Here is a 25,268-nt window from a genome sequence, read left to right on the forward strand (position 1 = left end):
CTGACCCCATTGATTTTAATGGAGCAGTGCTACAATGCAGGAAAAAACTGTGAAGGGTACGAGATACTGAACTGGAGCCTTCAATTTCAGGATCAATAGGGGTCCCAGAGGTTAGACTCCCATCAATCATGAAGCGATGGCATAACTGGTACAATCACTTTACAGGAGAGGAATACCCCTTTAAGACTAAAGTCTGTGAGAACAAGTAACAAATGACAAAATGAAATGACTTTACCAGCAAAAAGTTTCTTGAGGTGAGACTGGATCACTGCCGGGTTTGTTGACTGCCCCAGTATTTCCAGTAAGTCGTCATCTCCAATGAAGTAAAATCGTGGGAAGGCCGAGCGCTTTTCCTATGAGAAACAAAGATGTCAGATGCGATTCCCAAAAGATACAGACGTGCGCAGATAATGGCCGCCCATCACATTATACCTCCAGAAACTCGTTCAGAGACTTCTGGCATCTCTGGAGCTGATCCAGGATGGTGACCAGAGAGTTTCTTATCCCGACCCGAGACGTCAGCATTGTCACCCGGTTGTCTCTTTTAATGTCTGCCATTATCGACCTGTAGAATCAGGAGAAAGGAAAGCAGGAAAAGATTAAATGCGTTATAAGTTACTGGTTCTGGTTACTACAAGTTATGTCCTATACACGGGACAGAGAATAAGTGTGTGAACAGAGGGCAACTGCTGTACACAAGAAATGGAGGTCTCATGTACATATATGAAGGGGCCAGCAGGTCACACACGTATATTGTCAATTCATCTCTATAGGACGGCCAAAGAGAAGCCAAGTACTCATTAGTATCAAGGACTGTGATACTAATGACATCCTTAGAATAGACCGTCTGTATCAGATCCCTAAAGCCCAGCAAGTGGGACCACGGCTGATCAGCTGTTTGAGGGGCCTCAGGCACTTGGGTAAACTTCACATTCATTGAACACACGGCCATGGTGGAGCTCAGTCTCATTTGAATGAACAAGACTGAGCTGCAATACCAAGCACAGCCATTATACAAGTGCCCATCATGTTTTTTACATTATAGTCAATGGGAAATTCGGCATCAGTCACTTGAATACCGTTTATGTACATTGCTCTCATCCTATGAAATGAATGGGAGGCAGAAAATCTGATGCGGAATTTGGTCAAGCAGAAAAAAATTTAGCTTCAAATTCCTGAAACTGAATTCCTCAGCCAGGAAAAATTTCCTTTGAGTGAATATACCCTGACAAGTAAAAGGAAAATGTTCGTTGTTGTACCGTGTTAGCCAGTGGGTTGGAAATATAAAAAAAAAAAACACGAAAACTTGGTAATCTTCAGTAGTTGATACCTTTTTAATGGCTAACTCATAATGATGACAAATGGCTGACGTTTCGGAACGCTAGGCTCCTTTCTCAAAGTAAATTTAAAAACATTTTTGAAGAATGCATATATATATATATATATATATATATATATATATATACAGAGCAGGCACAAAAGGTGTTAGAGTTCAGGAGGAGGGGGGAGGGTTGTTAGTAATTGGTAGAGACAATGTAAACACTTACAGGTCCTTATCAGTTCACACGTAACTGTAAAAAGACATGAACCCCTGTGATGCATTAAGTCCACACTCTAGTGTCTGAAGCAGTGTCATGAATTTATACTCATGTATGCGCCGTTCTCTCTTTGATCTGAAATTCCCTCTCAAAACCAGAATTTTCATGTCATTGGTAATGTTGTGATCCCCACTGCAAAAATGTTTTGACACAGGAAGGTCAATCCTTTGTTCTTTAATTGTATGGCGATGTGAGTTCATACGCAGTCTAAGCTGCTGTCCAGTCTCTCCAACATACAGATTTTCAGTGGAACATTTGGTATACATAATTAAATACACTACATTGGATGTGCTGCAGGTGAAGGTACCTGGAATGTTATATTCCTTGTTCGAGTTAGGTATCTCTATCCTGTTAGTGGTCAGTATGTGGGGGCAGGTTTTGCACCTCTTTTTTCCACATGGAAATGTTCCTGTGTTAGTTGGGGATGATAGTGAGCTACTGACCACCATATTCCTGAGGTTTGGTGGCTGTCTGTAGCATAGGAGAGGGGGGTCCGGAAATATGGATGTTAGACGGTTGTCTTTTTGCAGTACTGGATGTAATTTGCGTGTGATTCCTCTCAGCGTCTCCAGGTGTGGGTTATATGTGACAACTAGGGGCACTCGATTGGTCTCCTGTTTGGTATTGTATCTTAATAACTCCGATCTTGGTATCCTGGTGGCTCTGGTGATTTGGTTATCAATTGTTCTTGGATGGTAACCCTGCCCCAAGAATGTGTCTCTGAGGACTCCAAGGTGTTCTTCTCTATCTGCAGGGCTAGAACATATGCGATGGTATCTGATGGCCTGGCTGTACACAATAGAGTTCTTTATGTGTTTCGGATGAAAGCTATCCCATCCTAGGTAGGTTGGTTGGTCAATCGGCTTCCGATACAGTGATGTCTCAATTTTGTTGTCCTGTATCTTGATGACTGTGTCTAGGAAGTTTATTTCCGAGAAGGAGTGATTGAGTGTCAGGTTGATGGTGGGATGGAATTGGTTGAATAGTTCATGGAAGGTTTTCAGCTGTTGTTCAGACCCAGTCCAAATGATTAGGATATCGTCAATGAATCGGTAGTAGGCCAGAGGCCTAATGGTGCAGGTGGAGAGGACCGACCATTTCCATGTGGAAAAAAGAGGTGCAAAACCTGCCCCCACATACTGACCACTGACAGGATAGAGATACCTAACTCGAACAAGGAATATAACATTCCAGGTACCTTCACCTGCAGCACATCCAATGTAGTGTATTTAATTATGTGTACCAAATGTTCCACTGAAAATCTGTATGTTGGAGAGACTGGACAGCAGCTTAGACTGCGTATGAACTCACATCGCCATACAATTAAAGAACAAAGGATTGACCTTCCTGTGTCAAAACATTTTTGCAGTGGGGATCACAACATTACCAATGACATGAAAATTCTGGTTTTGAGAGGGAATTTCAGATCAAAGAGAGAACGGCGCATACATGAGTATAAATTCATGACACTGCTTCAGACACTAGAGTGTGGACTTAATGCATCACAGGGGTTCATGTCTTTTTACAGTTACGTGTGAACTGATAAGGACCTGTAAGTGTTTACATTGTCTCTACCAATTACTAACAACCCTCCCCCCTCCTCCTGAACTCTAACACCTTTTGTGCCTGCTCTGTATATATATATATGCATTCTTCAAAAATGTTTTTAAATTTACTTTGAGAAAGGAGCCTAGCGTTCCGAAACGTCAGCCATTTGTCATCATTATGAGTTAGCCATTAAAAAGGTATCAACTACTGAAGATTACCAAGTTTTCGTGTTTTTTTTTTTATACCCTGACAAATCAGAGACTATAGCGAACTCTTAAAAAGTAGACCTTTACATACCGGAAGTCTTCATCCACTCTGTTAAAACGGGCTTCCTCCCTGGGAAGGGCACCGCGGCCAAAGATGGGCTCCAAATACACCCATTTCCTTTGTATCTGGTTTAGATTCTGCAGGTATTCGTCCAGTTCTGCAAGCTTCTTCTCCCAGATGGACACCTTGTCCTCAAAGCCTTTGTAATAGGGAGAGTCCTTCAGGGACTGGAGGAGGCAGCGGTTATCTCCCACCTGGTTGACAATGTCTTTCCAGTCTTTTATCAGCTTTATTGTCCGTTTCTGGCTATCCTCGTAATCTGTTAATGTGAACACGGCACCGGCCCCCCAGATGTCTAATTCCCGGAGAGCTTCTCGGATGGTTATTTCACCCTGAGCGCGGCTGTTCAAGTCCTAGAGAACAAAAAGGAAGGTGCAAAAGTAAAAAGAAATAGTACAAGCCATAGTAAGTCACACACTACTTTCTACTACTACTGCTCAGATCTGCAGATAACAGATGTAATAGGACTGCCCATAACACAAAACATTGAGTTTACTATTACGCCCCTATCACTACACCCCTATCACTAAGGGGTTAACAAAGTAACCAGGCTCTGAATAGGCGTTTACGACATAGATGGCAGGGAACATCAATAAAATAATTTAAAGGGGTAATCCAGTAATTTACATTTACCCCCTCTCTACTACATCACGAGAATTGAGATCCCATTCCACCAATTGATTAGAACAGCGGGTCATATAGGCGACACAGAAGTGTATGGAGGGGCCGTACATGCAGGACAGACACTACCTCCATATAAGTATAGGAAGTATAGACCCCCAATCTTATTATCTTTAAGGCTGCCTTCACATGGAGTTTACGCTCCGCTCATTCTGACGTGTAAACACGTTGACTTGAATGGGTGCCGGCTTTCGCGCATATCACATTGAAAGCAATAGGGAAAAAAGCCTCCCATTGATTTCAATGTGTAGCACGCGTACGCTGGCACCCATTGAAGTGAATGGGATCTGTTTTGAAGCGCTCGTGTATACGTGTCTGAATGAGCGAAGCGTAAACTCAGTGTGAAGGAAGCCTTAAAGTCAGACCCCATCAATACCTCAATACCCTTAGTTTACAGATATAGGTTTAATAAACAGGGTGATGAACCAAAAAATTCTTATAGTATATTATATTTCTGTTTGCTCAAGGCCCTAGACTGCTCCTCAAGAAAAAAATGAAAGCCCAAGTCAACTGTAAGTCCAAGGTCAAAGTCTGTCAGTAGTATCAGGGACCTAAAGGGGTATTCCAGTTGGCACTTGGCTGTTTCCATCAGTACTATTGACTTTGAAAGGAGAGGTGATAATCATACACATTAGGGAGAGTGTGTGCCTACATAGGCAGTACGGAGACTTACAAGTCATTCCTGCTCCGCTAGGGATTCTGGGTAAAAAAATATGCAAATCTATTCTCTAGGATGTAATTAGGAGAACAGAGTGCACTCTGTACACCGCCCTCTAGAGGGCAGCCTCCTTAACATCATGCATGACTCAGTTAATAAGCCTGCTAACATGATGCAGAGTTTATTGCCAAATTAGTATTTCTATTCCAAAAGGAACAGATTCCCAGTTATGGACAGCACTGTTTCGGTCTTTATGCATGACCCTGTGTACGATTATCCCCTGACCCTGGTCTATAGTCTCTCACTCTGCCAAATCAGTATCCCTGTGCTATGCTGAGGAGGTCCAAAAGACCGAAACAGCACTGTCCATAGATGGGAATCTGTTCCTTTTGGAATAGAAATACTAATGGACTAATGGACGAGCTGTGTCAGCAGAGGGAGGGGGCGTTCCTCCCCGCTCCACAGCACAGCAGACGGACGTCTCTGACTGACTGTCATAGCGTAGGGATACTGATTTGGCAGTATATTTCTGGCAGTATATAACACTGCATGTGCCCAAAAGTGGTGAAAGGTCCTCTTTAACTGAGTCATGCATGATGTTAAGGAGGCTGCCCTCTAGAGTGCGGCATACAGAGTGCACTGTTCTCCTAATTACATCCTGGAGAATAGATTTGCATATTTTTTACTTTGAAAGGAGAGACAGGACCCATGCTTTACTGCTACTCTATTCAAAGTCCTAGCCGTGGTTTTCCCCTTAATGGGGTCCCAGTGGTTGAACCTCCATCAATGTAACATTTAATATGCATTCAGCAGATGGGTGAAAAAGGCTTCAGGAATGTGATGCTAATTTGGGGGCACAGTCTGAAAAAATAAGCGTCCTGCTTGATCTTGCCACACATGAGTCAGCCACGGACTCCGCGGCCTAGGGCTATGCATCCAAATCAGTGGCGGATATCCCCAGGTACTGATCGCAGCAGGACGCTGGAAAGAGAAGCATACTGCTTGGTCTTGCCACAGTTTCCGTGGCTGATTCAGACGGCTCGAGACTCCTGGCTCATTCTCTTGGACCTAATCATCGATAGAAAGCCACGATGCAATGCCGACGCCATGTGAATGTCTCCTAATAGTCCGAGGATGATAAACGGGCCATGTAGGGGAGTGGAAAAAGTAAAGAGCGGAAGCATTTGATAATCAGACAATAGTCATTAATAGGCATGCGGAGCATCGACATAAAAGATTCTGCTTTCTCATAGCTCGCTGCCAACACCCTCCTACCGATAGCAGCCACTGGTGAGACATGTTGGCCATGTGTTGCCATCTTTACTTTTTTCATAACAGTCTCACTGAATTTTACTTGTTAAGAAGTGATGCTAATAATCATAGTAAGGATACGTTTACACGAGGAAATTTTCTTGGCTGAATAATTCAACTTCAGGAATTTTAAGCTGAATTTTTCTGCTTAAGCAAATTCCTTATGAAATTCTGCGGCGGAATTTGCAGATTCCACACCAGCCAGGCAGAAACTGTCCGCATTCACTTCAATGGAAGGTTTCTTGTGGACTCCATCTGAAGATGGAGCAGGACGCTTATCTATTTCTGCCAGCTGAAAAATGTAACTAAAGGAAAAATAATCAATGTCTACCTCCAATGGATATGAATGGAGGCCGGTTTTAGGTAGAATTTGGAGCTGATTTTGACGCGGAATCCACCTCAAATTCAGCCGTGTGAACATAGTCTAAGAGAGGGAAAGAGACTAACCGTCTCAATAATTCAGGAATAAAAACTTACTTTAAGTTCAGAAGCTTTGGATATGATCACGTCAGCAACTTTCAGCAGATCTCCGAACAGTAATTTTTCTAATGTGGTTCCCTTTGGAAGTCCAAGAAGCCTGAAAAGGTCTAGCCAGTGATCGGGAGACAGGTGCTCACCACGGACGTACTTCAGTACAGGAACCACCATCTATAGTAGATACACAGCCATCTATAAGCATCAGGCGTCACATTAATCCCAAAAACATTAGTAATGGAGAACCATAAAAAAATAAAATAATAATAATAAGCCTGGTTTTGAAGTGTCTATTCAGCGGCCATTTTCTTGTGGCCCGGGTATGCGCAATCGGCTCTGCCTGAGGCCTAGAAGATAGAAACCCAGGACAGAAGAAGACAGAGGGAGAGGGCTGTCCAGAAGAAGATGGAGGAAGCGCTGGAGATTTCTCTCGCAGCATTGGGGACGCCCCCAGTGCTGCGAGAGAACTCATTTGCATGCAGAAGAAAACCAGGATATCTACCAAACGGCAGCGCAGAGAAGACATCTGAAGGTAGGAGAAGAATAGCCTTTCTTAAGGCTATTCCTATGTGTCAGTCAGAAAAAAAGGGTATCCAATGATAGGATCCTTTTAATGTAAACCCAACTGAGGATTCTGTGGTGGACCAGTTCAATCCTCCCAATATTGATGCTAATTACATAGGACAGTTATAGCACAGCCCAAGTGCTTTATTCACATCATCTATATAAGTCATGCATGATCCTGGGGCTGTATCTGAGTGTGAAAGACAAAGTTAGAGAGCAGATTCTCCTCTACTCACTGTGTGCAGTGTATGGCAGCAAGTCACCCATCAAGGGAGAACTCCAAACTGCAGAACATTTCTAACAAATGCAGAGTAAAAGTCATATAATGGGTAAAAATAGTATTACTTTCCATGTAAATACACAAATCTCGAAAAGGCACCTGACATGTTATATACCTTAAAGGGATTTCCAACACATCAAAACTAAACTCAATATGGATTCATATGGGGGACTTCACATACAAAGACGTTTACGCCCACTTCCCCAATGCCCCACTACTCTAGACCAGATGCTGCACTTTCCCTTTCTTTCTTTCTTTCTTTCTTTCTTTCTTTCTTTCTTTCTTTCTTTCTTTCTTTCTTTCTTTCTTTCTTTCTTTCTTTCTTTCGTTCAACAAAAAAAAAATGCTGAGAGATTCTCTAGTTTCGCCAATGGTCAGCTAAAGCAAGTATTTCCAAGAATTCATTGTGCAGCAGGGAATTTTTTTTTTTAATGTAGATTGTGAGTCCCATATAGGGATCACAATGTAATTTTTTTTTCCTATCAGTATGTCTTTGTAGAATGGGTGGAAATCCATGCAAACACAGGGGGGGGGGGGGGGACACACACAAACCCCTTGCAGAGGTTGCTCTTGGCAGGATTCGAACCCAGGACTCCAGTGCTGCAAGGCTGCAGTGCTAACCACTGAGCCACCGTGTTTCCCCAGGGAATTTGTGATGAGTAAACTTTTGTTATATTGTACTGTATTGTATTTAATACTGATGCACCAGAAAACCCCTTTAAAACATATCAATGTCCCTGTGGTTCATCTTATTTAGCACCGTTATACCCAAAGCTTCTGAATGCTGCACCTTGTATCTGTCAATTTCTGTCTGGAGTTTCACAGACATGGTGCTATGTTCTTCTATTTTTCTCAATCTATCGTGCCACGACAGAAGGAATTCTTCAAAGCTGTAACATTTGCTCCTGTGAATGATAAAGGTGGTAAGAACGGGTTTAGTTTAGGTATCAGTGTGAGATACATAGAGAAGGGGTAAAGCAATAAGTGGTACAGGTTATTACAGGGTAATAGGACCAATTCATACCCTGAATTAGCAACATAATATTCACTTTTTTTTTTACATCTGTACATATCTGCTCACTAAATTTAATATAAAACTAAAAGAGCTAAAAAAAGATCTAGTAACAACATCCACAAACTTCTACATCCATTAGATTGAGGCCCCATGTTGTGTAAACGCAGCTTTTTTTGTTGCAGTTTTTCGTTGCAGGAGTGGATTGAGTAGAAGGTAGAAATATAAGATTTTCCTATAGATTACTCATTCCTTTTGTAGCCATTCCTTGCTTTGCTCAAAAAAAAAAAAAAAAAACGCAAAAAAATCGGCAACAAAAAAGCTGGGTTTCTGCAACGTGGGGCCTCAACCTAGTGGTTTTGTCTGCATATTGCCGAGGTCCAGCTGCAGGAAATCCTAGAGATCAGCTGTTATTATCAGAGGAGGCGGCTGGTTGGAAGTATTAACATGTAACATATCCTTGTAGCAGGCGTAAAGGTGTTGCCCAAGATTTTTTTCTTTTTTCTTTCTTTTTTTTTTTTAATTAAAGGGATTCTACCATTAAAACCGTTTTTTTTTGTGGATAAGACGTCGGAATAGCCTTTAGAAAGGCTATTCGTCTCTTACCTTTAGACGAGGTCTCCGCCGCGCCGTTCCTAAGAAATACTGTTTTTTACCAGTATGCAAATAAGTTCTCTCACAGCGATGGGGGCGGCCCCATCGCTCAAACAGCGATGGAGCCGTCCCCACCGCTGCCAGAGAAGTGTCTCCAGCACCGCCTCCTTCTTCGTCCGCAGCGTCATCAATGACTTCTTATGGCGCAGACTCGTAACTTCTAGGCATAGGGCCTTGAGCAGAGAAGACTGCGCAGGCGCACAGGCCACGGGAAAATGGGTGCTAACAATACTATGCAAGCGGCCACTTTCCCGTGGCCTGTGCGCCTGCGCAGTTTGCTCTGCTCAAGGCCCGGTGGCCTAGAAGTTACGAGTCTTTGCCGGAAGAAGACATTGATGATGATGCTGCGGACGAAGAAGGAGGCGGCGCTGAAGACAATTCTCTGGCAGCGGTGGGGACGGCTCCATCGCTGTTTGAGCGCTGGGGCCCGCCCCCATTGCTGCAAGAGAACTCATTTGCATACCGGTAAAAAACGGTATTTCTAAGGAACGGCGCAGCGGAGACCACGTCTAAAGGTAAGAGACGAATAGCCTTTCTAAAGACTATTCCGACGTCTTATCAACAAAAAAAAAAAAAGGTTTTAATGGTAGAATCCCTTTACGTCAGGTGGAAAAAGAAAAACCACAACAATACTCATGCTCCAGGTGTCTCCCACCGAGGTCTGGTCTGCTGATCCAAAGTTTTCTTCTGGTGGAAGCCCCTGCCGCATGGGACTGCTGAGACCAATCAGCAGCCTCATAGAAGGACACAGGACGTCGCTACCTGTGATAGCCTTGGATTCTATCCTTAGGCTGTTGATTGACCTCAGTAATCACATGACCACCGAGTCCAACCCGCAGCCAAGGGAAAGGGACTGGGACATCACAGCAAAAAAACAACGGAGCAGCGTGCCCGAACCACGCTGGGAGGCAACAGAGTATCAGGGACAAATGAGTGTTTTGGGTTTTTTTAAAAAAAAATCTCTTTCCCTGGTGTAATTTTTTTTCTTAAAAATTTTTTGATCCTGGACAACCTAAGGTATGTTCACACGGAGATCTTTGCAGGCAGATTTTTTAGGCAGAATATGCCTCAAAAAACACTTCACAAGTAGTGTCTGAGTGGGAGTCAGTAGCAGATTTTTTCCTCCAGCTCTATAAACCGTCCAGCAAGAATCCAGAAGTACGTGACTACAAGATCAGACTACACAGAGACTGTTTGTAGTCAGCAATCATGGAAGAGCTTCACCGCTCTCTACACATAAGTCAGCAAAGGAGCCGTATACACAATACTGTACAATGGATTTGACCCATTTTGCCAATTAGCTTTGTCTCAATCCTTAGAAAACATGGTCACATTTTGTACCTGAAAGAGATCCAGTCTTCTCGGGCCTTCTCATTAAATCCTTGATAAAACTCCTCATATAAAGACCATGTTCTTGTGCAGCCCTCAATGTCAACACGTATCTCATCTGCAAGGGAGAAATCCGGAGCTTCCAGGTCAAAGTGCAGACAGTCCTCACTGCAAGGAAAAAGCACAATATGGCATCAGAAAACAGAACTAGCACAAGGTATGGGCAGGCTGGAAGACAAAAGAGCAAGAGCTCAAGTGTTTCCAGACCAGGGTCACACAATGTTATGCCTGCACAGAGTTTGGCAGACATTAAAGATTTATCACAAACCCTGTTCAGAAAATTGTGCCTCAAAAATAACTTACCTGTCACTTATTTTGGGCAAAAAATACCAACATTTTCCCCACTGACTGACAACACGGCTAATTCTAGTGGAGATCTAAGGTACTGCAGCAAATCCAGGGTATGAAAGACATGTGACCATAGCCTTATAGTCAATAGCGTAACTAGGAATAGCAGGGCCCCGTGGCGACTAACCGACACTCCACCGCCCCGCACATTCCTGCACACAGTATTATGTCCCTTAGTGGCCCCTGCACACAGTATTATGTCCCTTAGTGGCCCCTGCACACAGTATTATGCCCCATAGTGGCCCCTGCACACAGTATTATACCCCATAGTGGCCCCTGCACACAGTATTATGCCCCATAGTGGCCCCTGCACACAGTATTATACCCCATAGTGGCCCCTGCACACAGTATTGTGTCTCATAGTGGCTCCTTCACACAGTATGATGCCCCATAGTGGCCCCTGCACACAGTATTATGCCCCATAGTGGCCCCTGCACACAGTATTATGCCCCATAGTGGCCCCTGCACACAGTATTGTGTCCCATAGTGGCTCCTTCACACAGTATGATGCCCCATAGTGGCCCCTGCACACAGTATTATGCCCCATAGTGGCCCCTGCACACAGTATTATGCCCCATAGTGGCCCCTACACACAGGATTATGCCCCATAGTGGCCCCTACACACAGTATTATGCCCCATAGTGACCCCTGCACACAGTATTATGTCCCATAGTAGCTTCTTCACACAGTATGATGCCCCATAGTGGCCCCTGCACACAGTATTATGCCCCATAGTGGCCCCTGCACACAGTATTATGCCCCATAGTGGCCCCTGTACACAGTATTATGCCCCATAGTGGCCCCTGCACACAGTATTATGCCCCATAGTGGCCCCTGCACACAGTATGATGCCCCATAGTGACCCCTGCACACAGTATTATGCTCCATAGTGGCCCCTGCACACAGTATTATGCTCCATTGTGGCCACACGTGAACAATTATTATACTCTGGGGTCTTTTCAGACCCCAAAGTATAAAAATTGGAGACCCAGGGAGGTAAAAACATAAAAAACACTGTTACTTACCTATTCCCGGCTCTGTTGCACTCTCGGCCGCAGTTGGCCATCTTCAATGACGTACTGGACATCATATGACCGGGGGGACTGCGTTGCGACACATCTGGACACAGGCCCCGGTCATGTGACATCTGGGATGTCACGCAAGTAAGCCCAAAGCCTAGGTAAATAACGCTGTTTTTTATGTTCTCTTACCTCTCCTGGGCCTCCGATCATTATACTCGGGGTCTGTGGCAGCCACTACTGCTGCTACCCCGGTAGTTGCGCCCCTGCTCATGGTGGATTTAAATGCAACCAATCCACAACAAATTCTGCAAATGTTGCAAGGGAAATTTGCCACAGATTTGGAGCAGATCATGGCAAACCTTAACAAATCTGTGATAAAACAAATAAGCTGTGGATTTCATCATTTGCAGCATTCCTTCAGCTGCAGGAAAAATATCTATATGTGAAATGTGGGGTTTTGAAAACCCCATTCACATGTCTTGTACTTTGTTGTAGGATTTTAGGTGTGATATCAGCATCTCAATGCAAAAATCAGTTCACGATACTTTGGATTTTATGACATACATCAGTTTTTTCTTTATTGCTTCAAGTTCGTCAAACTCCATTTTCTTCTCCTTTATGGACTGGGCACTTCTCTCCAACACATCTTCTTTTCCAGTCTCAATAATGTCGTCATTCGGCTTGAACTGGTCCCAGCGGGCTTTGAACTTCTCCAGTTCTTGCATGTAAAGATTCACCCTCGTTTTCACATTTTCCTTCATTATCTCAATCTGAAAGGAAGACAGAATTAAAAGAAAGAAAAAGTAGCAACATAGATCATTCCAAACTGCAACTACAGATGAGTTCACTCTTGGCTTTACAAATTTCTTAAAGGGATTATCTAGGGAGAGTGTCAAAACTTCCTTCATTAAGGATTCCTAATGCAACGAACAACAGGATACTAACTGGTTCCGATCCTAGGTCACGGGATCAAGACCAGCGGCCCCGGAGTCGTCCTGCCTGCTACCTCCCCTACCATGTTCATAGGTAGTTATCTGTACTATGGGGACTGGCAGACTACATTGTTATAATAATAAAGCTCCCCATCATACCGCTAACTATGAACACTACGGAGAGGAGGATAAGCCATTAAGGCTTAGTTCACACGGGGGGCAGTAGGGCGGATTTTGGCACCGAGAGTAACGCGGGGAGCCATGCCACTCTCGAGTCAAAACCCGCCTGCCACGACTTCCGACAGTCGCGGCTTCCCCCTCCAGAGCAGGCTCAAATGAATGGGCCTACTCCGGAGGTTGCTGCCACCAGGCTTCAACAAGAAGAAAGGGCAGCCTGGCGGTCTCCATAGACCACACCACTGTGAGGGGGCGGATCCAGTGCACTGGCATCCAGTCGCAGCTACCCGTATTTTGGTCCGGAACCTGAGACGGTCTCCGCCTCAGGTTCCAGACCAAAAAAGCCTGTGTGAACTTACCCTTACACTGATGTGCTGTACTAGGCACAGGCACAACTAGACATACACCCCCAGCTCACAACAGGTCACCACCAGTCACCACCTACCTGCTCTTTCACCATTAGCTGATGACTCTCCATCATCAACTCAAATTTATCCCATTTTGCCCGGAGATTGCCAATGGTGTCTAAGCCGCCGCCTGCGACAGAGCGCAGCAATCTGTTTTTATCTTCGGCCTCCTTGAACAACGGCAAAATCTGTAAAATTCACAATTCATACAAACAATAAGGGTCTTGGAAAAGAATTAAGGTAGTTGGAGTAGCAGTATTCAATGACCGTTATACAATGGAAGTTTTCACTTTTCTATTTCTGTAAGAAGAATACACACCCTGATAACAGCCATTAAAGCCTATGCTGCAGCACTTCAGTACCTACAAATCTGTCCAGCGACTGAACAGCGCGGTGCGCAGGATGATAACATTACTGAGAGCCACACTTGTCTTGGTACAGGTGACACCCAGGACACCCGCACATCTAATATTGATGTCCTAAGCTAAGAATAGGCCAAAATACTAGAAACCAGATAAACCCTTTAAAGTGGATGAAATTGCAGGGAATTTGTGTGTCTGTGGCAGAATCTATCTATTTACTAAAGTCTTGTGATTGCAGCAGCCTCTGCTATGAGGCAAGCAGTGTATAGAAGAACGTTACCAGGGAAGCAGGAAGAAATCTAACGTGAGCTAGCAGTCTTGCAGACAGAGTGACTATGACCAGGCTGCTGCACCAATGAATTTGTAATATGGCAAACAATAATTCCATTTAAGTCTATCATTCCAGAGCACATACAGTGTAGCTTTGAATGTCTATAGCATACACTGTGGATATTCCATAGATGTACACAATGGGCACACCCAACATAGCAAAACATCTGTACAAAAATGGTCACTACTCCAATGGGTAATGTTCCTCATTAGGGAGAGACCGTACAGGGACTTATAAGACAATGCATGCCCTGCTAAGAATTCTGGGTAAGGAATATGGAAATAAAACCTCATTGGGAGTTATTCTTTGAAAAGCATACATTAACCTATAGGGAGATACCCTCCAAAAGATGGCACTACTGTATGCGTCGGGTCCTCTTTTGTCCCCAATGAGGTCTTATTTGTATATTACTGCCGCTATGGCTTTAAAGTGTTAGACACAGAACTATGAAAACGCCATTATTATTCCCTTTATCAAGTGTCTTATGCAGGTTGTTTCCCTCCAGTCACTTTCCATAAATGTAGGTTAATCACGCTCTTGTAGTCTCCTCCATAACACAAAGCGTTGGATTACAGAGTAATCGGCTTTTCTGCCTCTATTTTTCATTCTTATGTTTCAGAAATCAGTTTTTGTCACATAATATTATGGCCGGCTTCTTCTACACCTGAACACTTCCTGCATACACTGACTTTATTCAGCTTTCTTTCTAAAGCTATTATTTAGGAATGTAGACGAATAAAGGAATCTAATCTACACTTCATATTTCTTGGAAAAATGACAATAAAGAGGATAGAAGAGAAATCCGAAGACTGAGGTGTAAGTGCATCCAATACAACCAGAAATGGTGGTCAACAGTGAATCCAACCATATATAATTGTGGTATATCAGTAAAACAGGTCATGTATGTCTTATTGGTTGGGGTGTTAATCTGGGAAACCCCATTTTGCAATAGGTTTGGATTACACCTTTAACCGCACAGAGAACTAAATGATCCTGACATCTTCCTTCTTTCTTCTTCTGTTCCTTAGCTGCTATGGACTCCTAGTATATCTTCTCCTCTCAGCATATGTGTGTCTACGTCTGTAATATATTACTGTGTATTATCCGGTATCTGTATTACTATGCTGTTGTAACATACTGAAATTTCCCCACTGTGGGACTATTAAAGGATTATCTTATCTTATCTTATGACATTGATGTGACATTGATTTGAAAATCCCATCCATGGACATTGGGGCTCATTTACCAATACTATTGAAATTTGCATTTCATAGCTATAGACATCTTTATGAATCTGTCTTCATAAGTACGGAGTGTTTCCAATACCAGGAGAACAATAGGTAAACTATCCACCCCCATCATCTATGTGAGGTATGGACTCTAAAGAAAGTGATCAGCACCTCAGGTTTTCTCATCTTCAGTTCTCCATGCTTCATATTGGCTTCTCCAATCTCTTCGACGCTCTGAGGGCGGCTAGACAATATTTCCATCCCGTCTGACACAAAGGTATCAATCTCATGCAGGTGAGCTGAGGAGAGACAGACAAGAAAGCAAATGTATCCACTAACAGCAAACTAGATTATATTACTATATTGAATCCACTGTTAAATGCTACATAAAAGTATTTCCAAAAAAAAAATACATTCAGAGATGGAAAAAAAACAAACAAAAGATTTTTTAGCTTCTACCTTCTTTCAAATTTTAATGTGTATGGATATTATACCTATGGAGAATAGGGATGTATCACTGAACATGTACGCCACTCAGCAGGGACAAAAGAGGACATTGCTGACCTGCTGAGAATTACATGGAACGTCACAATTCTGTGGGATAAATCTGCATGGACTGTTCGGCACAGGCTCTGCACAAGAGGGACACAAACTCCTAACACAGCTACTGCTGATGAATAGACAACTCCTATCACACAGTTATAATGTGCAGCCTCCCTGGGTTAGTATATATACAGTATGTAACTATGATGGGGCACTGGCACAGATGTAGCCCTTACATAAAGCCTCGAATCAAGAATATGATTTCTGACTCCGCTTTCCACTCTTCACTTCCTCACTTACCTTGGATAGATTTCTTCAGCGATATCAGCAAAGAATCAAACAGCTTCTGAATGAGATCATCAATAACAGCCTTGACCGGACCGCAGTTAATGGTCAGACAGTCGATCTTTATAACACTAGAAAACAAGCAGCAGGGAAAGGATACGGCAGATTTAATACATTATATGTGCTCACACTTTTGTGTCCCTGTGTTATAGTAGTGAGGAAGCCCTTGCAAACTTCTGACACAGCAAATAGCTTTCCCTGAACAAAGCTTGGTCTGTGAGATTGGAGTCTCTATATTAATACTGTAACCTCATCTCATACAAGAGAAAGTACCTGTCCCCCTGCATTATAAGAGCTCAGCTCAACTTTTTGGGGTGTATCTGTTATCAAACGGTGCAACAATTAGAATGGTGGATATATTACAGGCATTGGGAGTGAGCTGCAATACCAAGGACAGCAGATATACAATGTACAGCGCTTGGGACTCAATAAAGAGGCTGAAGTGCTCATTCTCTACAAGCAGTTGATCATCGGGGGTGTCATCGCTGATCTGATACTGATAACCTACCCTAAGAATAAGAGATCAATATCAAAATGCAGGAAAACCCCTTTAAGGCGAAGGCCCCACAATGGGGAAAATATGCTTTTTTTGTTGTAGGTTTTTGAGCCAAACCCAGTGGTCTTGATAAGAATGCAAAATATACCATCAGCTCTTACACTTCTGCACTCCTGGCTTTGGCTCACAAAGATGTAGCAAAAATTGCAACAAACAATAAAATAAAATAAAATAAAAAAAGATTTTCTGCAACATGGGGCATTGGCCTACAGGGGGCGTCCTGCACAGTCTTCAAAGCACACCATTGCACCTTTGTACAGTGGCTGTCCTTGTTATCACAACTCAGCCTATTTTCTTGAATGGGATTGAGCTGCAATAAGCCATGTGACTGATGAACATGACATCAATTGGTTACAGGGAGAGTCAGACCCCCGCCAAGCTTTAATTAATGACCGATCCTATAGGCAGGTCATCCATTAACAAAGCCAAGATCCACTGGAAACCCAATGAGTTATTAAAGCCGTGGCTACATTATAACCGGAGGTCATGATTGAACAGAGGGTCAGTATAAGGTAAATTGATATTGTACATGAATGTATATAGGTGCAAGGATGATAAAACCAAAGGACGCACATTACAACATCCACAAACTCCAGCAAAATGTTTATCCAGGCCTTCTTCTTGGGTTTTGCTGACATCAGGCGTGGAGAGGAGAAACTGCACACCTAGCACATGGGCGGCCAAGGAAGCAGTGAAACGCCCAGCAAATATCATACATGGTATAAATGGGAGCTGTGCCTAATACTGATTGGGGTCAGACGGCTGCTCTACAGCTGCCCAACATACACTTACATCTCTTTACATTCAATATAAGAACAGGAGATAACATACGTCTGGATAATCTATATAAGAGGGATTAAAAAACACAAGTCTGCTTTCGTCCAGAAACAGCGCCACACCTGTTCACTGGATGCATCTGAAAGGACAGCTCAGTACCATGGCAGTGAATGCTGCTGTGCTGTAATATCATACACAAATTGTGGACTGCTCTCCTGCTTTTTCTCGAAGAAAGTGGCCTTGTTTTCCTAATAATAACAGGTACTCGGTAACAAAATACCTTGGGAGACGCTCCACTTCTTTACCCCTGACTTTAAGGGCTTTAAAGTTTTTCTCCCAGTCTTGTACATTGTGTAAATACTTCTCTATCAGGGCGTCCACATCTACTTGACCGAGCACAACCCAGTCCTGGACAGAAAGAAAAAAGTTACATAGGTTGGAAATAGACACCGCTCTATCAAAATCAACCTTTTTCCATCAAGTATACATTGTTATTGTTAGATTAATTGCAAAGCTCGTTATCAGATGATTATTTGGTGACAATAACGAGCTGTGTGTTCCTCCCACGCTCGTATACAAGACTTCTCCTGAGTTGCACCACTTCTCTGGAATGCTCTACCCCAGACAATCAGATTAACTCCCAATTTCTACAGTTTCAAACACAAACTAAAGATGCATCTTATCAGACAGGCCTATCACAATTCCTAATGTAAACCCTTCCGTACTATAATTAGAATCCCCAAAATTTAACCCTCCTCTGTCCCTGCTCCCACACTTCCCCACATGATATGAGGCCTTAATAAGTTTGTGTAATGACAGTCACCTCTATTACAAAAGTGTCTGACCCCTGTATAAGCACTGCCGCCCCTGCTACCTCCTGTGTCACCCCCTCTACCTCATAGATTGTAAGCTCTTGCGAGCAGGGCCCTCAGTCCCATTGTGTGAAATGACTTTCTTTGTAATGCATTTTTCTGTCTGTATTTGAACCCTACAAATTGTACAGCGCTGCAGAATACATTGGCGCTATATAAATAAAAAATTTTATTATTATCACACAACCATGTACAATACATCACATGAGCATGGACTGGTTTTTAGCAGAATGAATGGCAGCAAGCAGAGATCTAGAAAACTGTGAGGAATTGATACATAAAGTATATTGGAAAATTGTACAAATTTTTCTAATACAAGTAATAAGATTTGCCTCTCCATATTGGTCGGACAATCCCTTTATCCTCTGCATACATAAATGGCTATCGGTTCAGGTAAGGTACTGATCCACGGCCTGTGTTCCTTCACAGCGTTAAATAACAGGTAAAGCTTATTGAAATGCAGAGCGCACCTTAAATCGATCCATGACAGCAGATAACCTTCTGAACAAATCCTCTGCTTTACTGAACACAGTGATGAAGCCATTTGCATTCCTCTCAGGCATCACAGAAAAGATTGGCTCTGCACCCGGCTCGCTCAGTCCCCTGAACTGGTGGGGAATAGAAATGAACCTCTTCATATCCCGGTAATACTTGGCACGGATTTCTTCATAAGGAGGTTTAAACTGTAACCTGCCGTGTCTGGAAGAGATTTTCATGGATAAATAAAATATAGGACTTATGAGACGCTGTCCCCTCCCCCACTCCTGCACAGAAACGGCTCTTACTTAAATGTGAGATCAATGCTGATTTCGGGGAGATTTTCATTCAGAGCCTCCAGGCCCATCTGATACTGATGTTCCAGAGCCTTGTACAGCTGATGGTCCCAGTGCTGGCGCCAAGCCTTCAAGTCACTAGATCGCATTCCCTACAATCCAAAATAAATAAAATACATACATATATTATCAGGAGATGTTTGATGAGCTGGTGGATGCACATGCTCAGTGTCTCTTCACATGGCAAAATATCAAAAAAATGACCCTCTGCCATCAGAGACAGCTTTCTGCCAAGTAGACCTGGTTGTGGGGAGAATGGCTGAGCATGCGAGCCTACCAGCACATTAGGTGACTATGCACATTACTATTTGCTCTGTACACCAGGTGGCCCCTACTTACTGATCACTGAATCATTTTTTTTTATTTTTAAGGGGTTATCCAGCTTTCAAAAATTAACTTTAAATACATCCACAACAATGCTAAATCCTCACTGTTCCCTTCTGCAGCCTTTGCTTTGACTTATTTTACTTGCTGCTCCTTGTATCCCTGTTATTTACATGCAGTGAATCTGTGGACAAACTACATTTCCCAGGATTCATCTGCCTGCTCTCACTCTGTGTTTGTCTCTCCCTTTTCCACTCTCCATTGTGCAAATTACCTCCCTGCTTAGGAGGTCACATGCTGCAGTGACGTTTAGCTTCCTGGCTGAACTGCTCACAGGGATGGTTAGTGAGCTTGAAAATAAAACATCAAAGCATTGTTAAAGGGGTTGTCCCATCTCAAGGATCCTATCTATACTGCTAGCTTATGTGGATTTAAGACTTTTCCTAAATAAGTTGCTTGAGCAAAACTGCTTTGTTTGGCCACTATCTGAGATTATTCACTTCATTGTTTACACTGCGTTTCCAAAACCACAGACCTGGGAATGGTCTTATCTCTCCGCCCAGGACAAGTGACGTAGCTCCCTGCTCTCAGGAGGGGAGGGGGGAGCCAAGTGCTCGGGACTGGGGAGCATCTTGCATTTGTGAGCTGTTTATGTCCCAGTTATCAGTCTGCTAATTGAATTTCACTGATAAGGGCTGAGACAGGGAGTCTGTTACCTCTGTATGTAAACACAGACCCATAACTGAGTTTATTTCAAGCTGACTCTTGGTCCTGTAGCATGTAAACTTGGGATTCTCATCACCTATCAAATCCAGCTCTGCTACATCAGCTTCATATCGTGCATCTTCCAGTGCTACTGTGCTAATTTATTTACAACCATCCCTCATTACTGACTGCAAACATGTACTGCTATGAAGAGAGAGAGCAGAGCTGGCTTTGTCTGGGAGACAGCAAGTGAAACCCCGCCCACCAATGTACCGAGAAAACCAGGAAGTGAACAGCACACACAGCATGCAAGATGGTTGAGCATGCGAGTTGGGAAAACACTGGAAATCCCCTTTAACACCATGTAACTGGCCTTTTTATGATCTACACAATGAATATGATATTTAATAGTTGAACAACCCCTTTAATATGATGGAAAGAAAAACACCTAATACATTTATTGAGCATAACACTCACTTTATCTTTTTGGTACAGTTTTCACCATTACTCAGTAAATCGTCCCCATCATTTTCAAATGTTTTGCTTTCAGTTCTATGTTAAAAACCTTTTGTAGCTCCCGTGGCAAGAAAACCTTGTCAGGAGAAATTACCTGATATTCAAGACTGGAGAACACATTGCGCATTTCCAACAGTCCATCTTTCCATCGCTGTTGTTGACGAAGTAAATCTACACTCATGAGAACAACAACCTGTAAAAAGAATCACGACAGTCACGGTATGGTAGCCGCCGCAGCCTCTTCCCTGTGCTGACGGTTGCATAGAATAAAAGCGGCTCAGTCCCATTCAAGTGATTGAGAAAAAGCTGCAATGCCAAGTATTGTACTTAGTATTAAGTTAAGTTGTCACAGGTCTCATCCAGACGCTGCAGCCCCTTCACCTTGTTGATTGTGGGGGGGGGTCACAGGTGCCGTATCCCCATTGATCACATATTTAATCACCTATTATAACATTAGGTTCACACTAGCATTTGGGTTTTCGTCCTTTAGATCCCACTTGGGGTCCTGAAAGGCGGAAACTTTACCCGCGGACCCCATAGACTGGAATGGGATCTGCTGGGTTTCCGCCCGCTCTCACTGGAGAGAAAAGGTGGAGGCAGTGGAGGAATTCTATTTTTTCCTTGTTCTTCTTCACATGGTGCTAGTACTCTGGCACATTGTACATACGTTACTGCTTACACTAGAATCATTTACCTTCTCACAGAAGTCTGTATGTTTCTTCCGCAGCCTCCTGTTCTCAGTAGAAAGCTGCTCTGCTGCGCTTTGTAGTTTCTCAATATAACTCTGAAGTTCTTTAGGATTGTCCCATGTTATACGGGTTTTTTGCCCAGATTCATCCGAGCTCATCTTAGAACTCTAGAGGATGAAAACATTCAGATTTTAAGAAAGGGGATGGGAGAAGCATGACACAATAAAGCCGGCCGTATAGATTAATGCCAATTTGTACTATTAACAATGTCATTGGCTTGGTCATTATTGGAGCCTGTCATGTGACAGACTGGGCTATTCATTTTGTATTCAAGGGAAAAAAGCAACAGAACTGCAATATCATAAGGAAGACAAGTATTTACTAAAAAAAATTATGGACTAGGCTGTGAATAAGTCATAAATGTGCAAGCTGGGAATATCCCTTTAAGTGAACAGTCTGCTCTTCCATATACATGACATTCACCTTAATAATCTGCTCAAATGCCAACGCCGACTTTAACATCATCGGTCTCTGACTCTGAATCATCTGCTGGTCTATGGTGTTGTAGAAATGGGCGACCTACAAACAAAGAGAAAAAAAGTAGGAGATTGATCAAGATATAATAAATGTACTGAAGGCAATTCATGGAGGCAAGCTGGCGACCAAAAGTCATTTTTCTCCATTTTCTTTCACGGCACATCGAATATTTATTTCACTGCTGTTTCCTAGGGTATCCACATCTATATATACGTACCTAAGGATGGGTCCACATCTATATACACGTACCCAGTAGAGATGAGCGAGTACTATTCGAAACTCCCGTTTCAAATAGCACGCCCCATAGGAATGAATGGACGCAGCCGGCACAGGCATTCTGCTGCTTAACTACTGCGCGCCGGCCGCTCCCATTCATTCCTATGGGAGCGTGCTATTCGAAATGGTAGTTTCAAATAGTACTCGCTCATCTCTAGTACCCAGGGATTGGTCCACATTTACATATAAATATCCAGGGATGGGTCCACATCTATATACACATACCCAGAATTGGGTACACATTTACATACACGTATCCACATAGGATAAACCATATATATATATATATATATATATATATATATATATATATATATATATATATATATATATATATATATTTTATTTATCTGCAGCATTATGTATATGGTACCCATTTCAATGACACCAACCTACAACACAGCTATTTAAAAGGAAAAGCATTGGGACTATATAAATGGGAGACAGAAGGTGAGACCAAATCAAGCGCCATCACCAACCTGCTTAAGAATCATGGCTTGCTTGTAGAACATCTGCGCTGTTTTGGTGGCTTGCTGGATTTTAGCAGGAATGGCTAATCCCAGTGCTGAGAGCTGGCGGACCTCACGCAGCAGGGTAACCAACCGGTCAGAATAGTGGATTTTCAGGGCTCCATTAGAGTGGTCCAACTCCATTACCTGACTGCTTGGCTGTATGCTACACAGGATCAACCAAAGAAAGTATATTATATTGCATTTCAGAAAGGAAAGGGAAACAAGATCACAATATTACCCACATACTGTATAAAAGCTTCATGCTACCCAGAAAACAGATCCTTGGTATAGAACAATGACATATTATATATAAATACTATACTACATGAAGCTCTGAATACGGCTGGTTTCACACCCTGAAAGAGATGAACAATAGACAATAAAACTGATTTGTGAAAGTAACCTTATACCAAGGCCCCACACTATGGAAATGCAGCATTTATGGCTGCTGTGAAACACTGTGTTATATAGTACCAGTGAATTGAATGAGATTTCATTAATCTCATCCATACAAGGCAGGAAAAAAGAGCTGCGGAAAACCTGAAAAATTGCAGCCTCTTAATCTTAGCTGTTGAATCGTGAGCATGTTTCCTATATGTTAAGTAAAGGAAGAAAAAAAAACTGAGAAAAATGCTGCCGTTATTTAGCTATAATTCACTTCATGGGGCCTTAACCTAAAAAGAGCTTTCCAGGCCTCAGATATTGTCCTGACTAGTGGGGGGGAGGGGGGGAACGACATCCAGAACCCCCATGATCAGCTATTATTAGAAGTAATTAGGGGTAATTGTGGGGTACCACAGAAATGGTCGATCCTTAAGGGACATAGCAAGCGAACTGAATTACCCAAAATCATCAGTGACCTATGTGATTATGAAGTGGAAGGTGAATGGCGATTGTCAGAATGTGCCCCGAAAACTGGGAGATAGAGACCGACAAGTGCTGGCCAGAGAAACCGCACCCAACCGATGGCTCACATACACCAGGAATGTCACCAGGCATCCGGGAGTATTGTGTCGCTCAATCCCATCCATAAGGAAGTATCTGCTGGGGTCTACCAAGTACTGAATAGGAATAAATGTTGTTTTCCTACCACAGGAGTCCAAATACTTATTGGTAGACAGAGTACAAGAAGTAGCATAGTGTATGAGGTGAATGGGAACTGTAGTAAGGTATGGCCATTTCTAGAAGGAATAACAGAGCAATGAGAGATAACACGTCCTCTATAAATCTTAAAATTGGTGACAGAAATTGGTTACAATAGGAGACAAATTTGACCCCACTCACTGTTTAAATTGCCCATCATTCCCTGGCTGTTACTTATGAAGTTCCTGGTTCTGACATACACAACCTTGCTATACTGACAAACACAGATCTGCTACACAGTAAGTCATAAAGGGAGCATAATATCAGATAAAAGGGAACATATAAAGACTACTCACCAAAATCCAGATTTGGGGTCTGATAAACCAGCCTGAATTTCTCTTGACCACTCACTAAATTGTTCCTGCTCGTATTCTCTGAACTGCTCCAGTTGCTCGGCGGCATCTCTGTGAAAGGCTTGATAGCCAGACAGGTCTGACAGAAGAGTTTCTGCGATTTTCACAGAATCCTCCACCTTTAGTCACAAGATAGAAGACAGTGAAGTCCCGAGTATATGTACCCCTACTATGTAAAGTATTAATACTCCAAGAGTCTGTGGAAAACAGATACTACTGTATGCCTAGTACTATACTTGGGGGGGCAAAGCATCGAAAACTGCTCCATTGCAGATCACAGTATTGTGCCCTCTGGTGGTGACATTGCAATACAATCAATCACTGGCGATCCATTGAAAGTAAATATGTTACAAACTATGCATCCTATTAATATAGTGTAGAATGATCATTTTATCTAGAACCCGGAGTCAGTAACTTTTTTTATGAACCCGATTCCACCCAAAACTGACCTAGACTGCAACTGACTCCATGACTCCAACTCCACAGTCCTGTCTATAGATATAGTGTATAGTGTATTGAAGGCCTGGTGCAAGTGCAGACCACCTGACAAGTTACCTAGAAGTATTAGGACTACAATCTCACACTGAAAGTGTTATTATAGAAGGAATATATTAACCAATTATTCATTCTTTAGACACATCTTACCTTGAGCTGAAGTTGGCGAACCCACACAATATTATTCACAACCTCAGGCAGGTTCTTGCCAGTGAGGGGTCCAGAGGAATCCCCTGGAGAGCCATGGCAGCGGGCCTCGAAATCTAACCGGATGTCTAAGAATAACAGAAAATTACAGGGTTTTATTACAAAGAGTATATGGCTATATAGGACATGCCAAACTCTAGCTGTCTCTGCTAAACTGTGAAATATCAGCATTAGCATCTTCGTTTCAAAAAAACAAACTTGTTCTTGGCTTTCAAAGACATTTTGCATATTAAAAGTATCAAGATATTTGGAAAGGTCTGCAAGAGAATCAGTAAATGTGA

General features: G+C 42.8%; 1 protein-coding gene across 2 annotated transcripts in view; it reads right to left on the reverse strand.

The window, feature by feature from the left end:
• The window catches only part of DYNC2H1 (dynein cytoplasmic 2 heavy chain 1), a 302,024-nt gene that overhangs the window by 260,589 nt on the left and 16,167 nt on the right, over positions 1 to 25,268 (reverse strand). For both annotated transcript variants that reach the window (XM_075266159.1, XM_075266158.1), the window contains exons 10-28: positions 24,931 to 25,055; positions 24,229 to 24,404; positions 22,757 to 22,952; positions 21,948 to 22,043; positions 21,470 to 21,631; positions 20,870 to 20,968; positions 19,183 to 19,322; positions 18,868 to 19,096; positions 17,806 to 17,933; positions 16,148 to 16,263; positions 15,476 to 15,603; positions 13,421 to 13,570; positions 12,431 to 12,636; positions 10,449 to 10,604; positions 8,232 to 8,346; positions 6,601 to 6,771; positions 3,444 to 3,826; positions 433 to 565; positions 236 to 353 (exon numbers count right to left, since the gene is read on the reverse strand). In XM_075266159.1, the coding sequence (XP_075122260.1) occupies positions 236 to 353; positions 433 to 565; positions 3,444 to 3,826; positions 6,601 to 6,771; positions 8,232 to 8,346; positions 10,449 to 10,604; positions 12,431 to 12,636; positions 13,421 to 13,570; positions 15,476 to 15,603; positions 16,148 to 16,263; positions 17,806 to 17,933; positions 18,868 to 19,096; positions 19,183 to 19,322; positions 20,870 to 20,968; positions 21,470 to 21,631; positions 21,948 to 22,043; positions 22,757 to 22,952; positions 24,229 to 24,404; positions 24,931 to 25,055 (3,027 nt within the window). The remainder of the gene's footprint in view (positions 1 to 235; positions 354 to 432; positions 566 to 3,443; positions 3,827 to 6,600; positions 6,772 to 8,231; positions 8,347 to 10,448; positions 10,605 to 12,430; positions 12,637 to 13,420; positions 13,571 to 15,475; positions 15,604 to 16,147; positions 16,264 to 17,805; positions 17,934 to 18,867; positions 19,097 to 19,182; positions 19,323 to 20,869; positions 20,969 to 21,469; positions 21,632 to 21,947; positions 22,044 to 22,756; positions 22,953 to 24,228; positions 24,405 to 24,930; positions 25,056 to 25,268) is intronic.

Source organism: Leptodactylus fuscus, chromosome 2, assembly GCF_031893055.1.
Source record: "Leptodactylus fuscus isolate aLepFus1 chromosome 2, aLepFus1.hap2, whole genome shotgun sequence".
Lineage (NCBI taxonomy): Eukaryota > Metazoa > Chordata > Amphibia > Anura > Leptodactylidae > Leptodactylus > Leptodactylus fuscus.